Source organism: Eutrema salsugineum, unplaced genomic scaffold, assembly GCF_000478725.1.
Source record: "Eutrema salsugineum unplaced genomic scaffold, Eutsalg1_0 scaffold_15, whole genome shotgun sequence".
Taxonomy (NCBI): Eukaryota; Viridiplantae; Streptophyta; class Magnoliopsida; order Brassicales; family Brassicaceae; genus Eutrema; species Eutrema salsugineum.
In genome coordinates this window covers 1,474,623-1,494,632 of record NW_006256867.1, presented here as the reverse complement: position 1 = coordinate 1,494,632, position 20,010 = coordinate 1,474,623, and the positions used below count along the sequence as shown (strand labels likewise).

The window sequence follows — 20,010 nt, the reverse complement described above, 5'->3', positions numbered from 1 at the left end:
TAGGTTAAAATGATGAACAATTAGAGCGGGAAAAAAAATCTCTCTTTGATTTATATGGAAGAGGCCCAAAGGGAGAGATTCTCCTGCCGATTTCGTTTCTAAACTGTAACATTTCTGCTGTGTCGATTGTTAAACCCTAGAAATGTCCCCGCTCTAATTGTTCAACAATTTAGCCTTTATACTCGAAAATTTTAATTTTGAAAAACCCATTTTTAGGGTTTTGATCCATCGGGAAAGTCTCCATTTTTCGATTCCTCTTTTGACTATGTATGTATTATCTCGTAGGTTTTGAAAATGGCCAAGAAGAGACTTTTTTCAGAGAGCAAAGAGCCAGAAGATGTCGATGTCGTCACGAGGACGAGGCCGAAGCGGGCAGCAGCATGCAAAGACTTCAAGGAGAAATCTGTGAGAATCTCTGAGAAATCTGCTACTTTTGTAACAAAGAAAGACCAGATTTTGGAGGTGGACAACGAGTTTGATGCTCTACACTTGACAGCTTCACCGGGTGATATCCACGAGCCTCGTCAAATCAGGAGAATAACTGATTTCATTTTACATGACGAAGATCAAATTCGACATTCTGTGGAGATGTTGGAGATTAGAGACATATTCATTGACGGTGTGGTCTTACCTTCAGATGAATATTCTAAAAATGGCGTAAAGTTTCGATCTTTGGAACGCGTTGAGCGTTGGAGTGTATCTGGATATGAAGATGGTTCCCCTGTGATTTGGGTCTCGACCGATTATGCAGATTATGAGTGTGTTAAACCTGCGTCTAGTTACAGGAGAATCTATGACCATTTCTTCGAGAAGGTGCGTGCCTCGGTTAAGGTTTATAAGAGATTGTCCAAGTCTGCAGGTGACATGAGTCCTTACGAGCTGGCTGCAGCTGTTGCAAGGTCTATGAGCGGAAGCAAGATCTTTGCTAGCGATGTAGCAGCGATTCAGAATTTCGTTATAAAGGAGGGAGAATTCATTTATAACCAGCTTGTTGGTTTTGATGAGAACTTTGGTGAGATCCCTGTGCTTCTTGCTCTTAGAGATGCTGTTCATGTGGAAAGAAGACCTTCTAATGGTGGTCTGAGGATTAGTGGTGGAGAGACTTCTGATCATACACAGGTTGATGGTGTTGAAGAGGATAGAAAATATGCAAAGCTTTTACAAGATGAAGAGTATAGGAAGTCTATTAAACGGGCAAGGAGAAACAGCAGCTCGGTGACTGCTTCAACGAGTGTGCATTACATAAAAACCACTGAAGATGAGATTGCCAGTGATTATCCTTTCCCATCTTATTACAAGAATTACCGAGAAGAAATAGATGAGCTTTTACTCTTTGATGGCTATGAGATTGACGATGAGGAGGACTTACCTCGCATGATGCTTAATAATTGGGCTCTTTACAACTCTGATTCGAGGTTCATATCCCTGGAGCTTCTTCCGATGAAGAATTGTGATGATATTGATGTGACTGTTTTTGGATCTGGTTTGGTGACAGAGGATAATAAAGAATGGAATGCTCTAAAAAATTCTGACGCCTCTACAAAGTCACAGGTCAATGATGGGATGCCTATATTCCTCAGCCAAATAAAGGAGTGGATGATTGAATATGGGGCGTCAACGGCCTCGGTTTCAATACGAACAGATGTGGCATGGTAAGCTGTCTATTCTAGTATTTGCACCGCCATGTTTCTGCTTCGTTTTGTTGTTCTTATGTTGCTGACGTATAAGGTATATGCAGGTATCGTCTTGGGGAACCGTCAAAGCAATACGTCTCTTTGTATGGGCCTGTTCTGAAAACAGCAATGGTTACAATAAGCATTATTGCTCTGCTGAAGGAACAAATTAGAATGGCGAGGCTTCCATTTGCAGATGTCATGAGAAGAGTTTCTGAGTTCCATGAGGACGATAAAGCTTACATTTCTTCTGATTATAAGGTTGTCGAGAGATATGTGGTCGTCCATGGGCAAATGATCTTGGGGATGTTTGCAGATTATCCTAACAAGGCTATCAGCAAGTGTTCATTTATTACCTATCTTGCAAAGAAAAGGGAGGAAAGGCACCCCACGAAATGGATTATCAAGAATAAGAGAATTTTGCAGAAAGTGAATTTGAATCCAAGGGCAGGTATGGCACCTGTATCCAAGAGGAAAGCTATGAGAGCAACAACAACTCGCCTGATCAACAGAATTTGGGGAGAGTTTTACTCCAATTACTATCCAGAGGATTCGTCGCAGGCAGTTGATGCAGAAAATGGGGAGGAAGAGGTTGAAGAGGAGGGCGAAAATGAAGAAGACGACGCAGACGCAGAGGAAACGGTACCAGAAACTGTTGAGGTTCAAAAGTCTAATACTCCTCCAAAGAAAATTGGAGGGAGTTCTGGAAAAATGGAAATAAGGTGGGATGGCGAGAGTTTAGGAAGAACTTCTGCTGGTGAGCCACTCTATCTTCAAGCCTTAGTTGGAGAAGAAATGGTGGCTGTAGGTGGTGCTGTTGTGTTGGAAGTGGTTGATCAAGATGAAATTCCGGCCATCTACTATGTGGAGTACATGTTTGAAACTTCAGATCACTGCAAGATGCTACATGGAAGACTCCTACAAAGAGGATCCGAGACTGTTCTAGGGAATGCTGCTAACGAGAGGGAACTTTTCTTGACCAATGAATGCATGAATGTACAGCTTAAGGACATAAAAGGAACAGCCAGTTTTGAGATTCGATCAAGGCCATGGGGTCATCAGTATAGGAAAGAGAACGCCACTGCAGATAAACTTGACAGGGTAAGAGCAGAAGAAAGAAAAGCGAAAGATTTGCCAACAGAATACTACGGCAAAAGCTTGTATTCACCTGATAGAGGCGGGTTCTTTAGTCTTCCTCTACGTGATATTGGTCTCGGCTCTGGATCTTGCAATTCATGTAGGATAAGAGAGGATGAAGAGGGAAGGTCGAAACTCAAACTTAACGTTTCAAAGACAGGCTTTTTCGCCAATGGAATTGAGTATTCCGTTGATGATTATGTTTATGTCAACCCTGAATGCATAACTACAGATGGCTTGAACGATGGTATTAAAAAATATAAGTCTGGGCGGAATATTGGTTTAAGAGCTTATGTTGTTTGCCAAATGCTGGAAATCATTATCCCAAAGGAATCTAGAAAAGGTTCCTTTAAGGTTAAAGTGAGAAGGTTTTATAGGCCTGAGGATATTTCGGCAGAGAAGGCCTATGCTTCAGACATACAAGAGGTAACAACTGTTTCTTACGTTATATATCTAGTGATGTTTTAAGTAAGGGAGGTTACTTGGTTGTTTCTCCATAAGTTTATCTTACAATATTTTTTTTCTCTGTTCTTTTGCAATTTATTTCAGTTGTATTACAGCCAGGACACAGATGTTCTCCATCCAGAGGCTCTAAAGGGAAGATGTGAAGTAAGGAAGAAAAATGATATGCCCGTACGCTATGAATATCCAATCTCAGAGAATATCTTCTTCTGTGAACGTTTCTATGACTCGTCCAACGGTTCTGTCAAGCAGGTATATATTTCTTCACTCCTTTTGTTTGCCGACAGTTAATTTTGTTCACAGATTTTAGAAAAAAGATTCATATGATTTTGTATGTAATTGTTTGTTATGGTTGTTGCTGTTTCCGAGACAAAGTTGAAGTGTTTCTCTTTAACCGTCTTGTAACAGTTGCCTGTCAATATCAAGCCGAAGTTCTCTACCATTAAGGACGACACACTTCTAAGAAAGAATAAGGGGAAGGGAGTAGAGGCTGAAACTGGTTCTGGGATTGCCAAGCCTGATTTGGTACCGGAAGAGATGCCTCTGGCTACGCTTGATATTTTTGCTGGCTGTGGTGGACTCTCTGAGGGAATGGAAAAAGCAGGTATGTATTATCTCCAGTTGACACTTTATCTATCAAAAACGCTTTGTATTCATTTGCATGCTTTATGTACAAAGGTGTATCAACAACAAAGTGGGCAATAGAGTATGAAGAGCCAGCTGGGGAGGCTTTTAAACAAAACCATACCGAATCAACAGTTTTTGTTGACAACTGCAATGTGATTCTTAGGTAAACAGCCAACAAGATAAACACTTAGTCTTCCAAATGTGGCCATTTCGTGTGTTGTAGATCAGGTTTTGAGATTATTTGCAGGGCTATAATGGAGAGATGCGGAGACCAAGATGAGTGTATCTCTACTAAAGAAGCAAATGAACTCGCAGCTAAACTTGATGAGAATCAGAAGCGTACTCTGCCAATGCCTGGTAAAGTGGATTTCATCAACGGAGGCCCTCCGTGCCAGGTATATATATAAGAATGTTACTATACTTGTCTTTACAATTTTCGTTAATAAGTGAAGAGATCTTAACCTGTGTAATTTGGCAGGGGTTTTCTGGTATGAACCGTTTCAACCAAAGCTCTTGGAGTAAAGTTCAGTGTGAAATGATATTAGCATTCTTGTCCTTTGCTGATTATTTCCGGCCAAGGTATTTTCTCTTGGAGAACGTGAGGAACTTTGTGTCGTTCAATAAAGGGCAGACATTTCAACTTACTCTGGCTTCTCTTCTCGAAATGGGTTACCAGGTAAACTCATAGAGGTATTACTCTCCTCTCATTCTCTCTCTGTTCCACATTTGGTTGCTCTTTAGTAGAAGTTGCTCTTTATGTGAAAATATAATTCAACATTTGTGTAATGATATGATGTTTCCTAGGTGAGATTTGGAATCTTGGAGGCAGGTGCATATGGAGTTTCCCAATCTCGCAAAAGAGCTTTTATATGGGCAGCTGCACCAGACGAAGTTCTCCCCGAATGGCCTGAGCCAATGCATGTCTTCAATGTTCCAGAGCTGAAAATCTCGCTAGCCAAAGGTGTACACTATGCTGCTATTCGCAGCACTCAAAATGGTGCACCTTTCCGCCCAATCACTGTGAGAGACACGATAGGCGATCTTCCACCAGTAGAAAACGGAGAATCCAAGACGAACAAAGAGGTAATGATAACACATCAGGAGAAACTATTATACATTTACACATCATACAACATTAACCTGTTTTTTATTTTTGGATTCTTGTAATCTTGTATCTTGCAGTATCAAGCTGGTCCAGTCTCGTGGTTCCAAAGAAGATAAGAGGAGATATGAATGTTCTCACTAATCATATCTGCAAAGGGATGAGCGAACTAAACCTCATTCGATGTAAGAAAATCCCAAAGAGGCCAGGTGCTGATTGGCATGACCTCCCAAAAGAAAAGGTCAGTCTTCTTATACATCCGACTAGGAGAATCAAAAAACTTGTATAGATCATCAACTTCTTTTACTCTAGTGCTTCTATCATCAACTTATTACAGGTGATGCTATCAAATGGGAAACTGGAAAATTTGATTCCGTGGTGTCTGCCAAACACAGCCGACCGTCACAACCAGTGGAAAGGACTCTTTGGGAGATTAGACTGGCAAGGCAACTTTCCAACTTCCATCACTGATCCTCAGCCCATGGGTAAGGTTGGAATGTGCTTCCATCCTGACCAAGACCGGATTCTCACTGTCCGTGAATGCGCTCGATCTCAGGTTAGTTAAAGAAAAACTCTCCTGCTCCTAGTTAAGCTTTTATGGATAGTAAAGAAGACAGAGGAATGAAATTTGGTTGGTTGTATATGATATTTTTGCAGGGGTTTCCGGATAGTTATGTGTTCGAAGGGAACATAATACATAAGCATAGGCAGATTGGGAATGCAGTGCCTCCACCATTGGCCTTTGCTCTCGGTCTTAAGCTCAAAGAAGCATTGCATCTCAAGAAGTCTCTTTAACCTTAAAAACAACTAATTTTGCATCACGCCCTAAAACGAGAATGTTTCATTATAATCCTCCTCTTGAAACTCAACAGTCATCGGTTTTTTTTGGAGAGATTTGTAAATTTCCTTTTTTGTGATTCGAATTTTGGGTTTGATGATGGAACATTTTATTCTTTAAGTAAATTAGTAACTAGTAAGATAACTCATCTTCGTTTGTGTCCTTTTCAAAGGTTGCTCCTTTTCTAACTTTTAAAAGCTCCAAAGAGCTGAAGCTTTTATATGCTTTTTATTTTAATATAAATCAGAAATGAAATCCTAGCATATGAGAAGTATGCAAGATATCACTTCTCTCTTTAGGTTCAGCGCCATTAATTTATTGGTAATATTTTTAGATAACAACACGTAATGTAAATCCTCTACCAGCTTGACGAGAAAAAGAGTTGCCGAAATCAAATACTTTCCAATATCTAATATGATCTAATCCATAATGAGTGCATTCCTCCTCATCCTAACATTTGCATAATGGTGGAAATCTCACCCTCATGAGTGATTTAAGATTGCCTTTAATTTCTTTTATTCTTTCTCTATCGTCTTGGACCTCTTGGTATCAAATTTTTGATGGAAAATACTTCTAGTCTTCTAGAACGAAGCCCTTTTTAAAAAAAAAAACACTTCTAGAAAGCATAGTTTTATTTATTAAAATATTTGTGTCCCCATTTTTTTCAAATAGTAAATGTAAAATCAAAGGATCAGTGTTTGTAATAAAAATCAATATTTTTTTCAAAAGTATTCATTTTTAACTAACCGTTACTGAACGGGAAAGACGTGGAATAATTGACTTATGACTTATGAGTTATGGAGTAACAAAAATACAAATGTTTGAAAATTTAATTTAAATGCATTAAGAAAATTGAAAAGTTTTACCATAAATGTAACCAATAAATATTCAGAAAATTTAAAGACTTTTTTTGCAACAAGGGTTTAGAAATGTATATTCCAAGCCAACTAAAAAGGAAAACATATCATATTCCAAATACGTTCTTACCTAAATTTTGCATTATAAAGTTGACTCGTATCCATTCCTGCATCACTCAATATATAACACAAAGACACAAAGACACAAACCAAATAAACCATACAAGAGAGAGAGAGAGAGAAAAGATTAAGAAGAAGAAGAAACTATGTCAAAGACAAACATTCTAATCGTCGCAGCACTTTTACTTAGCTTCATGGTTATTACTTCGCTGGCTCGTCCAGACTCAACTCTCCAGAGCAAATCTACGGTGAATATTTCATTCTCTTAGTTTGACCAATTTTTTTTTTCAATCGCAAAACCAAATTGAAACGGAGGAAGCATCATATCTATCATTATCTATCATATAGCAAAACCAAATTGTTTGATTATTTATTGATATGAGGCCGTTTATATATGTTAAAAGTTAATTTCTGTTTTATCATATGGTTGGTTAATAAAATTTATTTTAATTGTATGAAGGAGAAGTGTGAAACGCAAGAGTGTTTGATGAAATCGACGTCGGATGCTCACTTGGATTACATCTACACTCAACAGTCTCCCCCAAAACCGCATGCACTTAAAGTAACTTTATAATATTTCTTTAGAAGCTATATATAATTTCTAAACATTTCGATATTTGTTTGCAAAAATAATCAAAATATTGGAAAAAAAAATTACTACTTTTCACAAATCTAATGCATTTGAAAAATTTATAATAGCGAAAATAAAAATTGTATTTATCAAGTGTATTTTTCTAGCTTTTTTCTCTAACAACCCAGTAGATTCATTTTTATAACTCGGTAATTCATTTTTCTCATAAAAGAAAGTAAGTTCAATGTTCTTGAAATCAAAGTAAATCGTTTGATGAAAATCAAACAAAATTTAACATGAGTTATTTTAATTCTTTGAAGGAGATGGAGAAGAAGTGTGAAACAGAGGAATGTTTGATGAAAACGACGTCGGATGCCCACCTTGATTACATATACACTCAGCCGTCTCCTGCAAAACCGCATGCACTTAAAGCCAATCCTTAATCATAAGTATTCAACTTGTTTATCAATATTCCAAATAGTGTGTTGTTGAATTGGTAATCGACAATTTAAAGAAAGCTTCAAATGTAAAAGCTAAACTATCAAGACGTTTGCCTTAATTAAGCAATTTTAATCAGACATATATCTAGACGACTGACCAAACGGGTTAGGCCCACTGAATGCTATAATCGACATATAAATTTGTATTTGTTCAAGGTATTAATACATATTACTTTCAGCTAAATATATCATTTAAGATCATGAATGTCGATGACGAGGAAGATGGTTCTTGAGGTTTTAGCTTTACTACTGATGATATGAAAGATACTCACAGGTAGAGAGAACCAAATAACCACCCGCAACCGCGTTTGCAATTACGAGAAACCTATGAAACAGAGCAATATGGTTATCTATTATTCACAATCATGGCAAAATATACCAAATTAACGTAATTGATCATTATATCTCTTTACATGAGCGTTGGTATGTCGCTGTATTTAGCCTTGAGGAGTATAAGCTGCGTGAAAGAGCCAACTGATTCATGGCTAGACGGCCGAGTTTTTGAACATGGAGTATAGTTAACTGGTACGTTCTGGTCCACAAGATTTGAGATATTCCATCAAACAATCAAGATATTCCACTTAATTGTATATGATATGTTGTTGCAGAATTCGAATTCCAAGAGAAGAAACAACGTTTCTTAAATCGAGAAAGAAATGTAAACACGAGGGGTGTGTCTTCTTCATCTTTAATTTCTACTTTGGACTATATCGTTTGAACTTTCACGAGTAATTTCAATCTATTTTTGGTAACCAACATTTCCCTATTGCATAACATAAAAAAAACTATGTTACTCAATCCTCCGTACGATCAAATAGGTTATTTTATAAACAAACATGGCACCACCAGCTATTAATGACGAACTCACCACTTTTGGTCAAAAACGACACACTAGTTTAGAAAGAAATTACTCCTTTTTAAGAATGAATTATGGGGCTGAATTGTGATGATATCACTTTCATTCCTTCTTTATGTCTTATGGGTCTACTGTGATCAATTTTTTTTTGGTTAAACTAAAAAGAAAAATGTCTAGTTGTCTTCTATTCTTCATAATTTTCTTCACTCTATAGTAATATTAGAGTCGATGTTGGACATTACTCATTTCTTTCCTTCTCTTATAAAGATTTTTCTATCTAAGGCCCAATTTCAGAGTCAACCCAATTAAACTATTTTTCATCAAACCTAATTTTTGAACAATAGTAGTGCTCTTCATTTTTAATTAAAGATCTTTATATATATTCATTTGAGTAACATAGTATAAAGATTCAAAACTTTGAAGTTGGTGGGCTGAGCCAGACCCATGCAATAGTGCAACGCATGGGCGACTCGCGAAAACTCAGATAGCAAGCTATCTTAGTGGGCTTACTCCCACATATCAGATATTAAACTGATAAGAACAGATATTACACTTGATCTTAGCCAAAAGGCCGAGAAAGGTATGATTTGTAGGCGAGCCTCAGTTTCGTTTTTATACCCAAAAGCCTATAACTAAAGTCTCTTTAGTTATCGATGTGGGACGAAATAAATAATCGTTTGACACATTTCACCTAAGACAAACGCCTATGAAAACAATTTATATGGGTATAAAGAAAGGAATATCGACACTTGGAATATCGACGTTTGGTCAGTCGTCTAGATAAAGACTTAATTAAACAATTTAATCGCACACGGATAGTGATTAAGAGGTTAATTACATTTGCTCTGTGTGTTCGGATCATTTCCTCATCAAGAAGCTCTCAAGAACCGCCCTGAAATGGTCGAACAACTGAAATCCCACTCCTGTCTGGCAATAACTTCTTCATGTAATACTTTGATCTCCTCGAAAGATTGATTCTTTCTCGCCTAGCTTCAGGTATCATCTCGATATAACACTCTTGAAACCCGCGTCTCACAAACCAGTCTGCGGTTCTCGTTGTCAACAGAAATAGCATCTCGAGTCTGAGAGCTGACGCTTTCTTCTCAATGTAATCTGCAAATAACGTTCACAGTCAACAAAAACCAGTATTTCTCTTTAACTGTTGGATTTGAAACCAGTTATGTGGATTATACCGAGCAGTTTATCTCCTTGGCCTTGTCCACGGCAATCTGATGCGACTGCGATAGCTGCAACTTCTCCACACTTGTCTTCAAAGAAAGGAAGCAAAGCTGCACAAGCGATTATCTGTCCTTCCCTTTCCACAACCACAAACGAATCCAAAGCTCCCTGTAACTGAACACCAAAAACCGGTTAGCACTTTGATGCTTACACACACACACAAAAAAAAACATAGAGAAAGTGAAACCTAAGGCTAACCTCCTCATCAGTTCTACGAACCAAAGTCCCAGATTCTTCCAGAGGTTTGATTATCTGTCTGATTCCACCAAGATCTTCCTTTTTCGCCTCTCGGGTTCCTTCGTATACATCACTGTGACATGAATGGTGTAAGAAAAATCATAACTTTGAACGGTTCCAAATTGAAAACTGTTGTGTATACCTTGCCACCATAGTCCCCATCCCATCTCTTTTAAAAAGCTCCAACAATAGCACTCCACTTATAGTACCATCCAACAAGTGAACTCTTTTGACACCACCCTTTCAACACATCAAGGAATCAGAAAATTTGGAATCCTTAAAAAGTAAATGAACAGAGCACAAGGGTCAGGTCAAGGACTCACTCTGCAGACGAACGCAGCTGCAGCTAGTTCAGAAAGATATCCGTACAAACGGCTAAGTCTCTCCTCACCGCCTATTGCAAAACCTTGCTCCCCAGACCATAACCCGTTTCCGTTGTCAAATCCAACGCCATTTTGAAAAACAGGAGTGTGTTTTTCCCAAATTCCTCTGCCATTGTGATTGTTTGAAGTCATTACCATCCCATTGTAACCAAGAGGTTCAGGAAAACTGCTTATGCCTCCATCCCCAACAGCCTTTACGTAATTGGCAGCTATCTCGCTTTGCTGTGCACGTTTCCTGACTAACGTATCTGCTTCCTGGAGAGTCAAGAAGCGAACAAGATGTCCATTCTCATCAAGAATTGGCCCGTCCATTATGCAAATAAGCTTATCTGCTCCTATAGCTAAAGCACAGGCTGTAGCGACCTCATAGGTACTGCAGAGTAGAAGTAATGTCCCAATATCAGAGTAAGCAAAGTCATGTCTTTAAGGTCTTAAACAAGTAATTTATTACTAAGAAACAGAGCATACTTGCAATTTAAGACTTCTCCGGAGCTGGAATGGCCCAAGTTCCTCAGTAAAACTACAGAACCACTGTTGAGCCTCTCACGGATCCGATCAACATCTATCTTCTTCACTTCACCAGTTGATCCAAAATCAACACCATCAACAACACCTCTTCTCTGCCATGATAATTTATCAGAACGAACATGACAAAAATTGACAATTCATAGTTAACAAATCAAGATAGTGGAACACTCACCTTTGCTGCAAAGAAGTTACCAGTGTCAACCCTAACACCAGTTTCGTGCAAACGACTACTATCACCATGTCGGCGTATATTGCAAATGGAAGGTCCGGGAGATAGTTTGGCTTCAATCATTACCGATATCGCTCCTGCTGCTTCCTTGGCAGCTTGCAGAGATGCTGCGTCTGTGACTCTGTAACGACCCACATATGTAGGCTCGCGTCCTGCAACTGATACACCTTAGGCTCCATCTGAACATGCTAGAAGACGATTCAAGAAATTATCACATTCAACTATTTAACAATAAAGTCACAAAATTCGCCATCACTAACTGAAGAAATCACTAACATCATATATAGATATCTACAAAAAAAAAATGTAGCCTAGACCAGAAGATCTAAGAAACTTGTTTGAGTATTTTACAAGCAAGATAACTATAGTGACTGAGAGGTTCTAAACAGGCAAATATCTCGAGAAGCCAATCATAAGAGTAGAGGCTAAGGTTAGTTTTCTGACCTCTCTCAGCTAGAAGCTGGTCGATTTGCACTTGAGTCCCAGGAACTAGGACGAACCTAATGCCCAGATGATGAAGAAATGCAATGTCCTGCACACATATGTCAAAAACTGATTTCACTTTGGTTTATAAGCAAAGCAAACATCATAAACAAGCTTCTTCTCAAAACAATGTGAAATATTTGAGGTTTAAAGGTCACGCATTTCACTTAGAGAAGACAAATTAGATATTCAAATTAAAGCAAGACAAACAATCAAACACCTTGCATGCAATAATATTGCTCAGAAACAAAACACTGACGAGTAAGAAGAGGTAAAAGAGGTGCCTTTAAAACGGCATCACAGTAAGGACCCGATAAGATCTCGCCGAGGATAACAACGACGAAGGTGCAGCCACGATGAGCCCACAAATAAGGCCACGCTTCACGGAACCACCGCACAAACTGCTTATCGCCGACCAGATTCTCAGCAGTTTCCGCGTAGTCGAACACGTTGCATTTCGCAACCGTATTCGCCGGAGAAGACGCAGAAACCGAAGAATTTCTCAATTGGAGATTACTGCTTAGCTTCTTGCTCGGCTCGAATATATCCCGGAAAGAAAAACCCTTTCTTGTTTGAGGACATCGGAGAGGAACGTAACAGGTAGAAGAAGAAAACACCAAAGCTCCTCGGTCCATCATCTCAAAATTCAAAAAATTCCGATGAAATTAACAGAAAATAGAACAAAAAGGGGAAGCAATGACGGATGATCGGTGGAAGGAGGAAGAAAGGTGTTCCAGGGAATCAAAGTCCACGCGTGTATTTAATTTCGGTCTGGTTCGGTCGGTTGTTGACCAGATCGAAAATGATTAAACCGGTTCGTTTCGGAAGTTTGGAGTCAGAACTATCCCAAAGTAAATTTTGAAAGTGACTGTAAACAGTGGTGAATCTAGTAAACAATAAATTCTTTTTAAGTTTTTTATCATCGATAGACGATTGATGACGAAATGAATAATACTGTTACTATAAAAAAAAGTCATAATCCATATGTAGATTTTGAATTTATAATTGGATTCGAGAAACTACTAAGTCTTTTGGTAATACATAAAGGTGGAGTTTTAGCATCTTACTATGGATGTCCGAACCTTGTAACGTATTGTCTTATTAATATTACTCTAGAGACCATCTAAAGAGGATCCATAATCATATGAAAACATTTCAAGTGAGAATCTAAAAAATATTACCCAAAATATTCTAAATCTAAGAGCATTTGCACATCATTTCATGCCGTAGGGAGAAATTGTATTACTTTTCTAAACTGTTTAAAGTTTTCACTTTTTTTTTGTTTTTTGGTATAGTGTTGAAATTGCATTAAAAAAAAAGTAGGAGTAAAAGAAGCCATAAATGAAAAACAAGATGGACGTATATGTAATGAAGAATTAAAAAAAAAATAAAGAAGAGAATTGCAATTAGAACTTGAACATTGATTCCAGTTTTACTTAAGGTTTCAGTGTAACAAGAATATAAGAATTGAATTTTTGAGAACATATTTGATATGTTCAAAGTTCAATCCATAGAGCTACTGCATGCAGAGCATAAATGTGCAGTTATAGTATGTAAGGGTCGAACCACAGAGACGAAAGATTCGCTCAATAAACCTATTAGAAATTGAATTACGTTAAACAGATTAATGAGAAGCAAACAAGATGTAATAAAACGATGCAGTAAAAACATTTGTAAAATTCAGATGGATGGAGATTAGGTATAGGGCGTTTCTCAGGAAATCAATGAATGCAGAACAATCGATTAATCAGGGTTCAGGTTTAAGCACGGTTCTTGAACTCGAATCACATAATTATAATTAACCAATTTTCGTTGTGAGAATTATTAAAGTTGAAATCCTAGAATTCCAAATTCCTTTGCAAACCCTAAAGATTTAAACCAGCTTTAATGCTCAAGTTCGATATGTTCACAAAGTATCTAAACCAATTTCCTTTGTGAATAGCTACTTTGCTCACCCTAGGTTCTTTCTAGTTATTAAATTACACTTCCGTGTCAATCAATTAACCTAATGATCTAAGTTCTAGGTGGTCAGTCCAGACTTAGCTTTAAGAACAACCTATGACAAAGAACTAAATAGATAATGAACCCTAACTAATCAATCAATCCAACATCCAATGAAATCCTATATGAGAACCCTAAACCTAACAAGCAAACTACTCAGATATGGAGATTGAAGCAACGAACATGTTTTAATAGATGGCAGAAAACAGTAAATAGATAAATAATCAGGAGTTCGAAATCCTCTCTCTCCGGAACAGAGTTTCAGACTTGTCTCCCCAAAAGCTCTCTCAAAGAAAATCTAAGGTATCAATATTGGTGGCTAAAAACCCTAATAAATACTAAAAATCACGTGTTGGGTTTCCTTGTAATTATTGGAGACTTTTGGGCCCAACTCCTTCTTCAAATAGGAGACAAAATCGCGTTTTCTTTATTTTTGCGATCGGTGTCGAGCGTCACTCTCCATGGTGTCGAGCGACACTAAAGCACATATTTCATCCTTCACGAACTTTATCCTGATTTAGCTCCAAAGTGCTCCAAAATCTCCAGTTAAGCTCCAAACGTACCTATGACTTGTAAAGACTCCAAAAGACTCGAAAAACACTAAAAAGACTCTATAAATAAGACCTATATCATGGTTAAAAATCATAAAACCATGATATATCAACTCCCCCAGACTTAGCATTTGCTTGCCCTCAAGCAAACAGAATACCAAATAAGAGAAAGAGGTTTGAAAACACGGAGACTCAACCCATCACCAGAACATCGCTTTTGACCGATCACCCTGCAACTCAAATACTGCTTCATCATTCCAAATCCAACCACCATGTACTTCTCCGCAGACATTCACAGCTTTCCAGATTAAGTCCAAAATTCCACAACATTGTCCATAAACCCTCATCGCTGGGTCTCACTGATGATTCAGATGCCAAAAACCTTCTAGATTCTTTCTCGTACTATACTCAAACAAATCAGCCATACATACTTTGGTATTTTTCTCTCCCCACACTTATTTTTTTTTGCACACTCATCATCTTTTTTATGACATATACACGATAAGGTTAAAACTGCGAGTACTGATGGTGTTTGCCATCGAGTCCCCGATTTGACTCCTTATCTTGTATCAAAGGTTTTCAGCGAATAATGGGGTCATAGGAAACTTTCCTACCCCTCGCTTCCTTCCTTTGTGTGATCATTCCTACTTAGAAGTGAAATAATGGGATCCTTGGAAATTTTCCTAGCCCTTCACTCCTAAGCGAAAATCATCTCAATCTTTTCGCTTTTTTCTTTCTTTTTCTTCACTTTTTTTTAGCTCGTCACAAGGGAGAGAAGCACCAACATAAGATTTCACACAGGCTTTTATTTGTCAAGTATGAACGAGGAATCAAGCTCTATGAACATCAGTCACATCAATGAGGTAAAAGAAAGAGTTCAGAAATTAGCTCAGGTTAGTGGACTCTGTTGGAAACATGGACGCCTCTAGTCAACTGGTCAGCCTTTGAATTTTTCGTTAGTCGGATCTAGACTGAATCTGCAGGAGTGATCACTTAGATGAAAGGTCAGCAAAATAATTCCAGGAAAAGCATCATAATCTCCAACAGGTTTTGACTCAAAATTAATTTGACACAACTGACTCTTAAGAAAAACAAACACAATGTCAGCGACTACCTCCCCCAGACTTAAACAACACTGTCCCCAGTGTTATCTAGTCCGAAGTTGGTCAAACAAAAGAAAGGAAACAGAGAAACACAGTAAAAACGGAGATCTTACCTGGCTGCTTCAATGGTGTTGACCGACATTGATGATGGTGTCGTGTGATACTTATTCTCCTCGTACCGAATTGCAGCAGACCATTCCGAATTTCTGGTTTGACTCCGATTTCCTGATTTCCTAATATTTTTTTCAGAAGCAAGTGACAGGCGATACTGATGATGGTGTCGCTCGACACCAGCCTCTGCTTCACCTAAAACACGAAAACCAAAAACAAAAATAAAAGGAAACAAAAAGATTTATGACAGACTTACCAGTGGATTGCCTTCTACCAAGCGCTTGTTTAAAATCATTAGCTTGACTATGGATAGACTATGCATCTGGTGGATCAGACAGTGGCAAAGAATACCTCTGTGAAAGTCATCTCATCCATGGTGGTGTGTAAGCGTTGTGCGCATAAGGTCGTCCAAGGAATGCAGGAATAACACTAGGGTGAGATCTGTGTTTGGACGGCTTTAACCTATTCCCTGCAATATCATCAATGGAAAAACCAAGTGCTCTACGATAATCTCGTAACTTGCGTCGTGAGACAGAGTCTGCATCTTTCAAATCAGCTTTGATGATATCACAAGAATTAGGATTAGGCTCAAGAGGTGCGTACCTTTGCTTTGGTGGAGATGAATTGAGTGAGATGTTTTGAGCTTCCTGATCAACAGCAGTCACTGGTTCTGTAAATGTTTTCGTCAACTCAGGTTGATCTTTCACTTTCTCAGCATGAAACACGTTCAGTTCTCCAACTAGCACTTCAAGTATTGCACTGACTTGGAATGTCTGACCATCTATGGTTGAATTCTTCAGCTTCTCCATCTTAAAAGTCATGATGGTATCTCCCAAGTGGAGATCAAGGTTACCATGCTTGACATCAATTACTGCTCCAGTTGTAGCTAAAAACGATCTTCCCAGGATAAGAGGATCTTTGGGTTTCTCTCCATATTCCAGAACCACGAAATCTGTAGGAATTATGCAATCACCAACTTTAGTCGGAACATCTTCCAAGACACCTATTGGGATTCTTTTAGATCGATCTGCTAGGATCAAAGAGATCTTAGTTGACTTGAAATCAGTCATCCCAAGGTTAACAACTATAGAGTGTGGCATTAGGTTAACACTTGAACCAAGATCACACAGCGATCTCTTGAACCTCTCCGAGAAAATAGAGCAGTCCAAAACAAAGCTTCCTGGGTCCGAGAGCTTCTCTGGAACCTTATTCTGAATCACAGCACTGACATGTTCAGAAATCATCATCACTCCTTGCTCATGACTCAGATTATTAGTCACCATCCTCTTCACATAACGCCTAAGAACAGGATTAATCTTCACAGCATCAACTAAAAGAATCTCAATCACAAGCTTCTCCATCAAAGCCTTGCATCTAGCAGCATCTAACTCCTGTTTAGATTTCTTAGGACTCCTTAGGTAAGGAATATTAGGTTTTTAGACTCTTTCTTCTGTTGGTTTTGGATTCTGAACAACTTCAGCTTCGCTCTGCGAGTGGTGTCGCGCGACACTAGAGATGGTGTCGCTCGACACTGGCTCTGAGTTTTTAAATTTTCTTCAGATTCGTCAAACTCCACGATTTCATCATCAGAAACACCATTTTGAAGCACAGGAGTCAACTTTTTACCACTCCTTAATGAAATGACACTGCAGTAATGCCTAGGATTGGTATCAGTCTTTCCAGGAAGGAATCCTTCTTGCCTTTCTACAGAGTCTGCAGTCTGAGCAACCTGAGTATCAAGCTTCTTGACATGAGTGTTCAGAACTTCAATTATTCCATTCAGATCCAGATACAGAGCATCAATCTTCCCATTAAAGTCCACTGTCATCTTCTGCTGACCTTACAGAATCTGTTCTAGCATAGACTTCACTTCATTATCTGGAGTTTGAGGAGGAGGAGAACCATAATTCCTTGAAAAACTGTTGTTGGAGTAGGATGTCTGGTACTGATCAGGTCTGGAGTTGTAACCAGAAGAGTTATGATTACCTGTGAAGTTACTCCTCTGATTATTTCCATTGTAATTCATGTTTCCTTGCTGAGTACCAAATCTCTGACCTTGAAATCCAGCTCCATTGATGAAGTTAACATCCTCTTCCTCAAGTTCAAAACTCTCAACATCTATAGAGAATCTGACATACTTCTTACCCACAAGAAGGCTATGCTTAGACTCTAGCTTAGCCTTCACCTCAGCAATCTGCGATCCATCCATGTTCCCAGCCTGCTTCATTCGCTGATAGTCTGCATTCTTGGTACTATTGCTAGATGCCAAGTTCTCAATAAGCACAACAGCGTTTTCAGGGTATCTGGTGTTGAAGTTCTTATTGCTTGCAGCATCAAGAGCCATCCGATACCTTCAATCAACACCCCTGAAGAAAATACCCAACATCTGCACATCGCTGAAACCATGATGAGGGCAATCTCGCTGGTACGGTTTGAATCTCACCCAAGCAGCTTTGAACGCCTCAGTTGGTCCCTTAGAAAACGTTGAGATTTTGAGTCTCAACTCTTCAGACCTGGCATCATCATAGAAATTATGCAGAAAGGCGTTTCTGGTCTCCTCCCAAGTAGTCAATGATCCTGGCTCCAACTGCTTCAGCCAGTTAGCTGCTTCTCCAGCAAGAGAATAAGGAAACAGCTTGCAGAAAAGGTAATCATTGGACACTCCATTGTATTTAATGCTGGTGACCAAGTCCTCAAACCTCTCTATATGATCCATCGGGTGCTCATGAGAAAGACCATGAAAAGGATGCTGACCCACAAGAGTGTAGTACACAGGTTTGAGCTCAAAGTCATTCCTCTGAAATGCAGGAGCGCGAATCGCAGACCTATTTGCATAGAATTGCTCAGGTCTGTTGTAGTCACCCAGTGATGATGTTACCCTCTCCATCAAGTCGCTGGCCTCTCTCATTACACACATGACCAACTTGGTCTCTCCAGAGTTCAGCATCATCACGAACCAATGCCAATGCGTTCTCCGTCTCTGCTAGTTTCTGAGAAAAAGAGAAAGAGCAATGTAAATAACAAAGTAAAAATAAAATTAAACAAAAACGACTGGTGTCGCGCGACACTAAAAAAAAACTTAGTCGAAACTCAAGAACTAAAGTCTAATGGCGAAAATCAAGTCCTCGGCAACGGCGCCAAAACTTGATCTGCTCAAAGTTTAATCCCTAGAGATACTCTGCAAGAGCAGAGATGTGCAATTGTAGTATGTAGGGGTCGAACCACAGAGACGAGAGATTCGCTCAATAAACCTATTAGAAATTGAATTATGCTAAGCAGATTAATGAGAAGCAAACATGATGCAATAAAACGAAGCATTATAAACGTTTGTAAGATTCAGATGGATGGATATTAGGTCTAGGGCGTTTCTCAGGAAATCAATGAATGTAGAACAATCGATTAATCAAGGTTCAGGTTTAAGCGCGGTTCTTGAATTCGAATCACATAATTATAATTAACCAACTTCCGTTGTGAGAATTATCTAAGTTGAAATCCTAGAATTCCAAATTCCTTTGCAAACCCTAAAGATTTAAACCAGCTTTAATGCTCAAGTTCGATATGTTCACAAAGTATCTAAACCAAATTCTTTTGCGAATAGCTACTTTGCTCACCCTAGGTTCTTTCCAGTTATTCAATTACACTTTCGTGTCAATCAATTAACCTAATGATCTAAGTTCTAGGTGGCCAGTCCAGACTTAGCTTTAAGAACAACCTATAGTGAAGAACTAAATAGATAATGAACCCTAACTAATCAATCAATCCAACTTCCAATGAAATCCTTTATGAGAACTCTAAACCTAACAAGCAAACTACTCAGACATGGAGATTGAAGCAATGAACATGTTTGAATAGATTGCAGAAAACAGTAAATAGATAAATAAACAGGGGTTCGAAATATTCTCTCTCCGGAACAGAGTTTCAGACTTGTCTCCCCAAAAGCTCTCTCAAAGAAAATCTAAGGTATCCATATTGGTGGTTAAAAACCCTAATAAATACTAAAAATCACGTGTTGGGCTTCCTTGTAATTATTGGAGACTTTTGGGCCCAACTCCTTCAAATAGGAGACAAAATCACGTTTTCCTTATTTCTGCGATCGGTGTCGAGCGTCACTCTTCATGGTGTCGAGCGACACTAAAGCACATAATTCATCTTTCACGAATTTGATCCTGATTTAGCTCGAAAGTGCTCCAAAATCTCTAGTTAATCTCTAAACGTACCTATGACCTGTAAAGACTCCAAAAACCTCGAAAAACACTAAAAATATTCTATAAATAAGACCTATACCTTGGTTAAAAACCATAAAAACCATGATATATCAATATTCATGAACTAGCTTCCTAGCTTAATAAGATAGAACACTCAAGTCAAGAAATCTCAGCTACATAGTTGCAAATGTGCAATC

General features: G+C 38.5%; 4 protein-coding genes, 1 long non-coding RNA gene and 2 pseudogenes across 7 annotated transcripts; 3 read left to right on the top strand and 4 right to left on the bottom strand.

Annotated features, from left to right (window-relative positions):
- The first annotated feature begins 294 nt into the window (after positions 1-294).
- Positions 295-5,823, top strand: LOC18021811 (DNA (cytosine-5)-methyltransferase 1). Its single transcript, XM_024158495.1, is given in 12 exon segments — positions 295-1,652; positions 1,739-3,236; positions 3,360-3,524; positions 3,681-3,876; positions 3,951-4,062; positions 4,147-4,294; positions 4,378-4,575; positions 4,704-4,982; positions 5,082-5,112; positions 5,115-5,242; positions 5,339-5,557; positions 5,659-5,823. Coding segments are annotated over 12 exon segments (4,470 nt in total). The 3' UTR covers positions 5,797-5,823.
- Positions 5,824-6,812: 989 nt separating this feature from the next.
- Positions 6,813-7,946, top strand: LOC18021810. Of its 2 annotated transcripts, none has more exons than XM_024158403.1 (3): positions 6,813-7,064; positions 7,280-7,378; positions 7,708-7,946. In XM_024158403.1, exons 1-3 carry the CDS (start codon positions 6,963-6,965, stop codon positions 7,828-7,830), a joined length of 324 nt encoding a protein of 107 aa, XP_024014171.1. In that variant the 5' UTR covers positions 6,813-6,962; the 3' UTR covers positions 7,831-7,946. The 2 variants fall into 2 exon arrangements, with proteins under 2 accessions (XP_024014171.1, XP_006404761.1); XM_006404698.2 differs by having other exon boundaries at positions 6,816-7,064; positions 7,277-7,378.
- On the bottom strand, positions 7,389-9,307 carry LOC112088152. The gene is made up of 3 exons (XR_002900368.1): positions 8,301-9,307; positions 8,160-8,212; positions 7,389-7,795 (listed from the first exon to the last, which is right to left on the bottom strand). It is a non-coding gene; the product is annotated as an uncharacterized LOC112088152 (long non-coding RNA).
- On the bottom strand, positions 9,170-9,327 carry LOC112088286 (annotated as a pseudogene).
- A 193-nt stretch (positions 9,328-9,520) lies between these two features.
- On the bottom strand, positions 9,521-12,557 carry LOC18021809 (probable amino-acid acetyltransferase NAGS1, chloroplastic). Of its 2 annotated transcripts, none has more exons than XM_024158578.1 (9): positions 12,127-12,557; positions 11,804-11,891; positions 11,303-11,511; positions 11,071-11,222; positions 10,543-10,975; positions 10,362-10,459; positions 10,181-10,292; positions 9,937-10,096; positions 9,521-9,856 (listed from the first exon to the last, which is right to left on the bottom strand). In XM_024158578.1, exons 1-9 carry the CDS (start codon positions 12,478-12,480, stop codon positions 9,624-9,626), a joined length of 1,839 nt encoding a protein of 612 aa, XP_024014346.1. In that variant the 5' UTR covers positions 12,481-12,557; the 3' UTR covers positions 9,521-9,623. The 2 variants fall into 2 exon arrangements, with proteins under 2 accessions (XP_024014346.1, XP_006404759.1); XM_006404696.2 differs by having other exon boundaries at positions 9,937-10,090.
- A 3,413-nt stretch (positions 12,558-15,970) lies between these two features.
- LOC112088210 lies at positions 15,971-17,436 on the bottom strand. Its single transcript, XM_024158494.1, has 2 exons — positions 17,084-17,436; positions 15,971-17,021 (listed from the first exon to the last, which is right to left on the bottom strand). The coding sequence occupies exons 1-2, from the start codon at positions 17,434-17,436 to the stop codon at positions 15,971-15,973; spliced, it is 1,404 nt and encodes a 467-aa protein (XP_024014262.1).
- A 571-nt stretch (positions 17,437-18,007) lies between these two features.
- Positions 18,008-18,108, top strand: LOC112088273 (annotated as a pseudogene).
- Positions 18,109-20,010: the final 1,902 nt, after the last annotated feature.

What these genes read in the sequence shown, in the direction of transcription:
- LOC18021810 (XM_006404698.2), top strand. Translation starts at nt 6,963, where the DNA reads ATGTCAAAGACAAACATTCTAATCGTCGCAGCACTTTTACTTAGCTTC. An exon ending in CTCTCCAGAGCAAATCTACG is followed by an intron (nt 7,065 to 7,276) that starts GTGAATATTTCA and finishes AATTGTATGAAG; the next exon opens with GAGAAGTGTGAAACGCAAGA. An exon ending in CAAAACCGCATGCACTTAAA is followed by an intron (nt 7,379 to 7,707) that starts GTAACTTTATAA and finishes AATTCTTTGAAG; the next exon opens with GAGATGGAGAAGAAGTGTGA.
- LOC18021809 (XM_024158578.1), bottom strand. Translation starts at nt 12,480, where the DNA reads ATGATGGACCGAGGAGCTTTGGTGTTTTCTTCTTCTACCTGTTACGTT. An exon ending in CCAGCTTCTAGCTGAGAGAG is followed by an intron (nt 11,512 to 11,803) that starts GTCAGAAAACTA and finishes TATCAGTTGCAG; the next exon opens with GACGCGAGCCTACATATGTG. An exon ending in GGAGAAGTCTTAAATTGCAA is followed by an intron (nt 10,976 to 11,070) that starts GTATGCTCTGTT and finishes TCTACTCTGCAG; the next exon opens with TACCTATGAGGTCGCTACAG.
- LOC112088210 (XM_024158494.1), bottom strand. Translation starts at nt 17,436, where the DNA reads ATGACAGTGGACTTTAATGGGAAGATTGATGCTCTGTATCTGGATCTG. An exon ending in ACTCGCAGAGCGAAGCTGAA is followed by an intron (nt 17,022 to 17,083) that starts GTTGTTCAGAAT and finishes TCCTTACCTAAG; the next exon opens with GAGTCCTAAGAAATCTAAAC.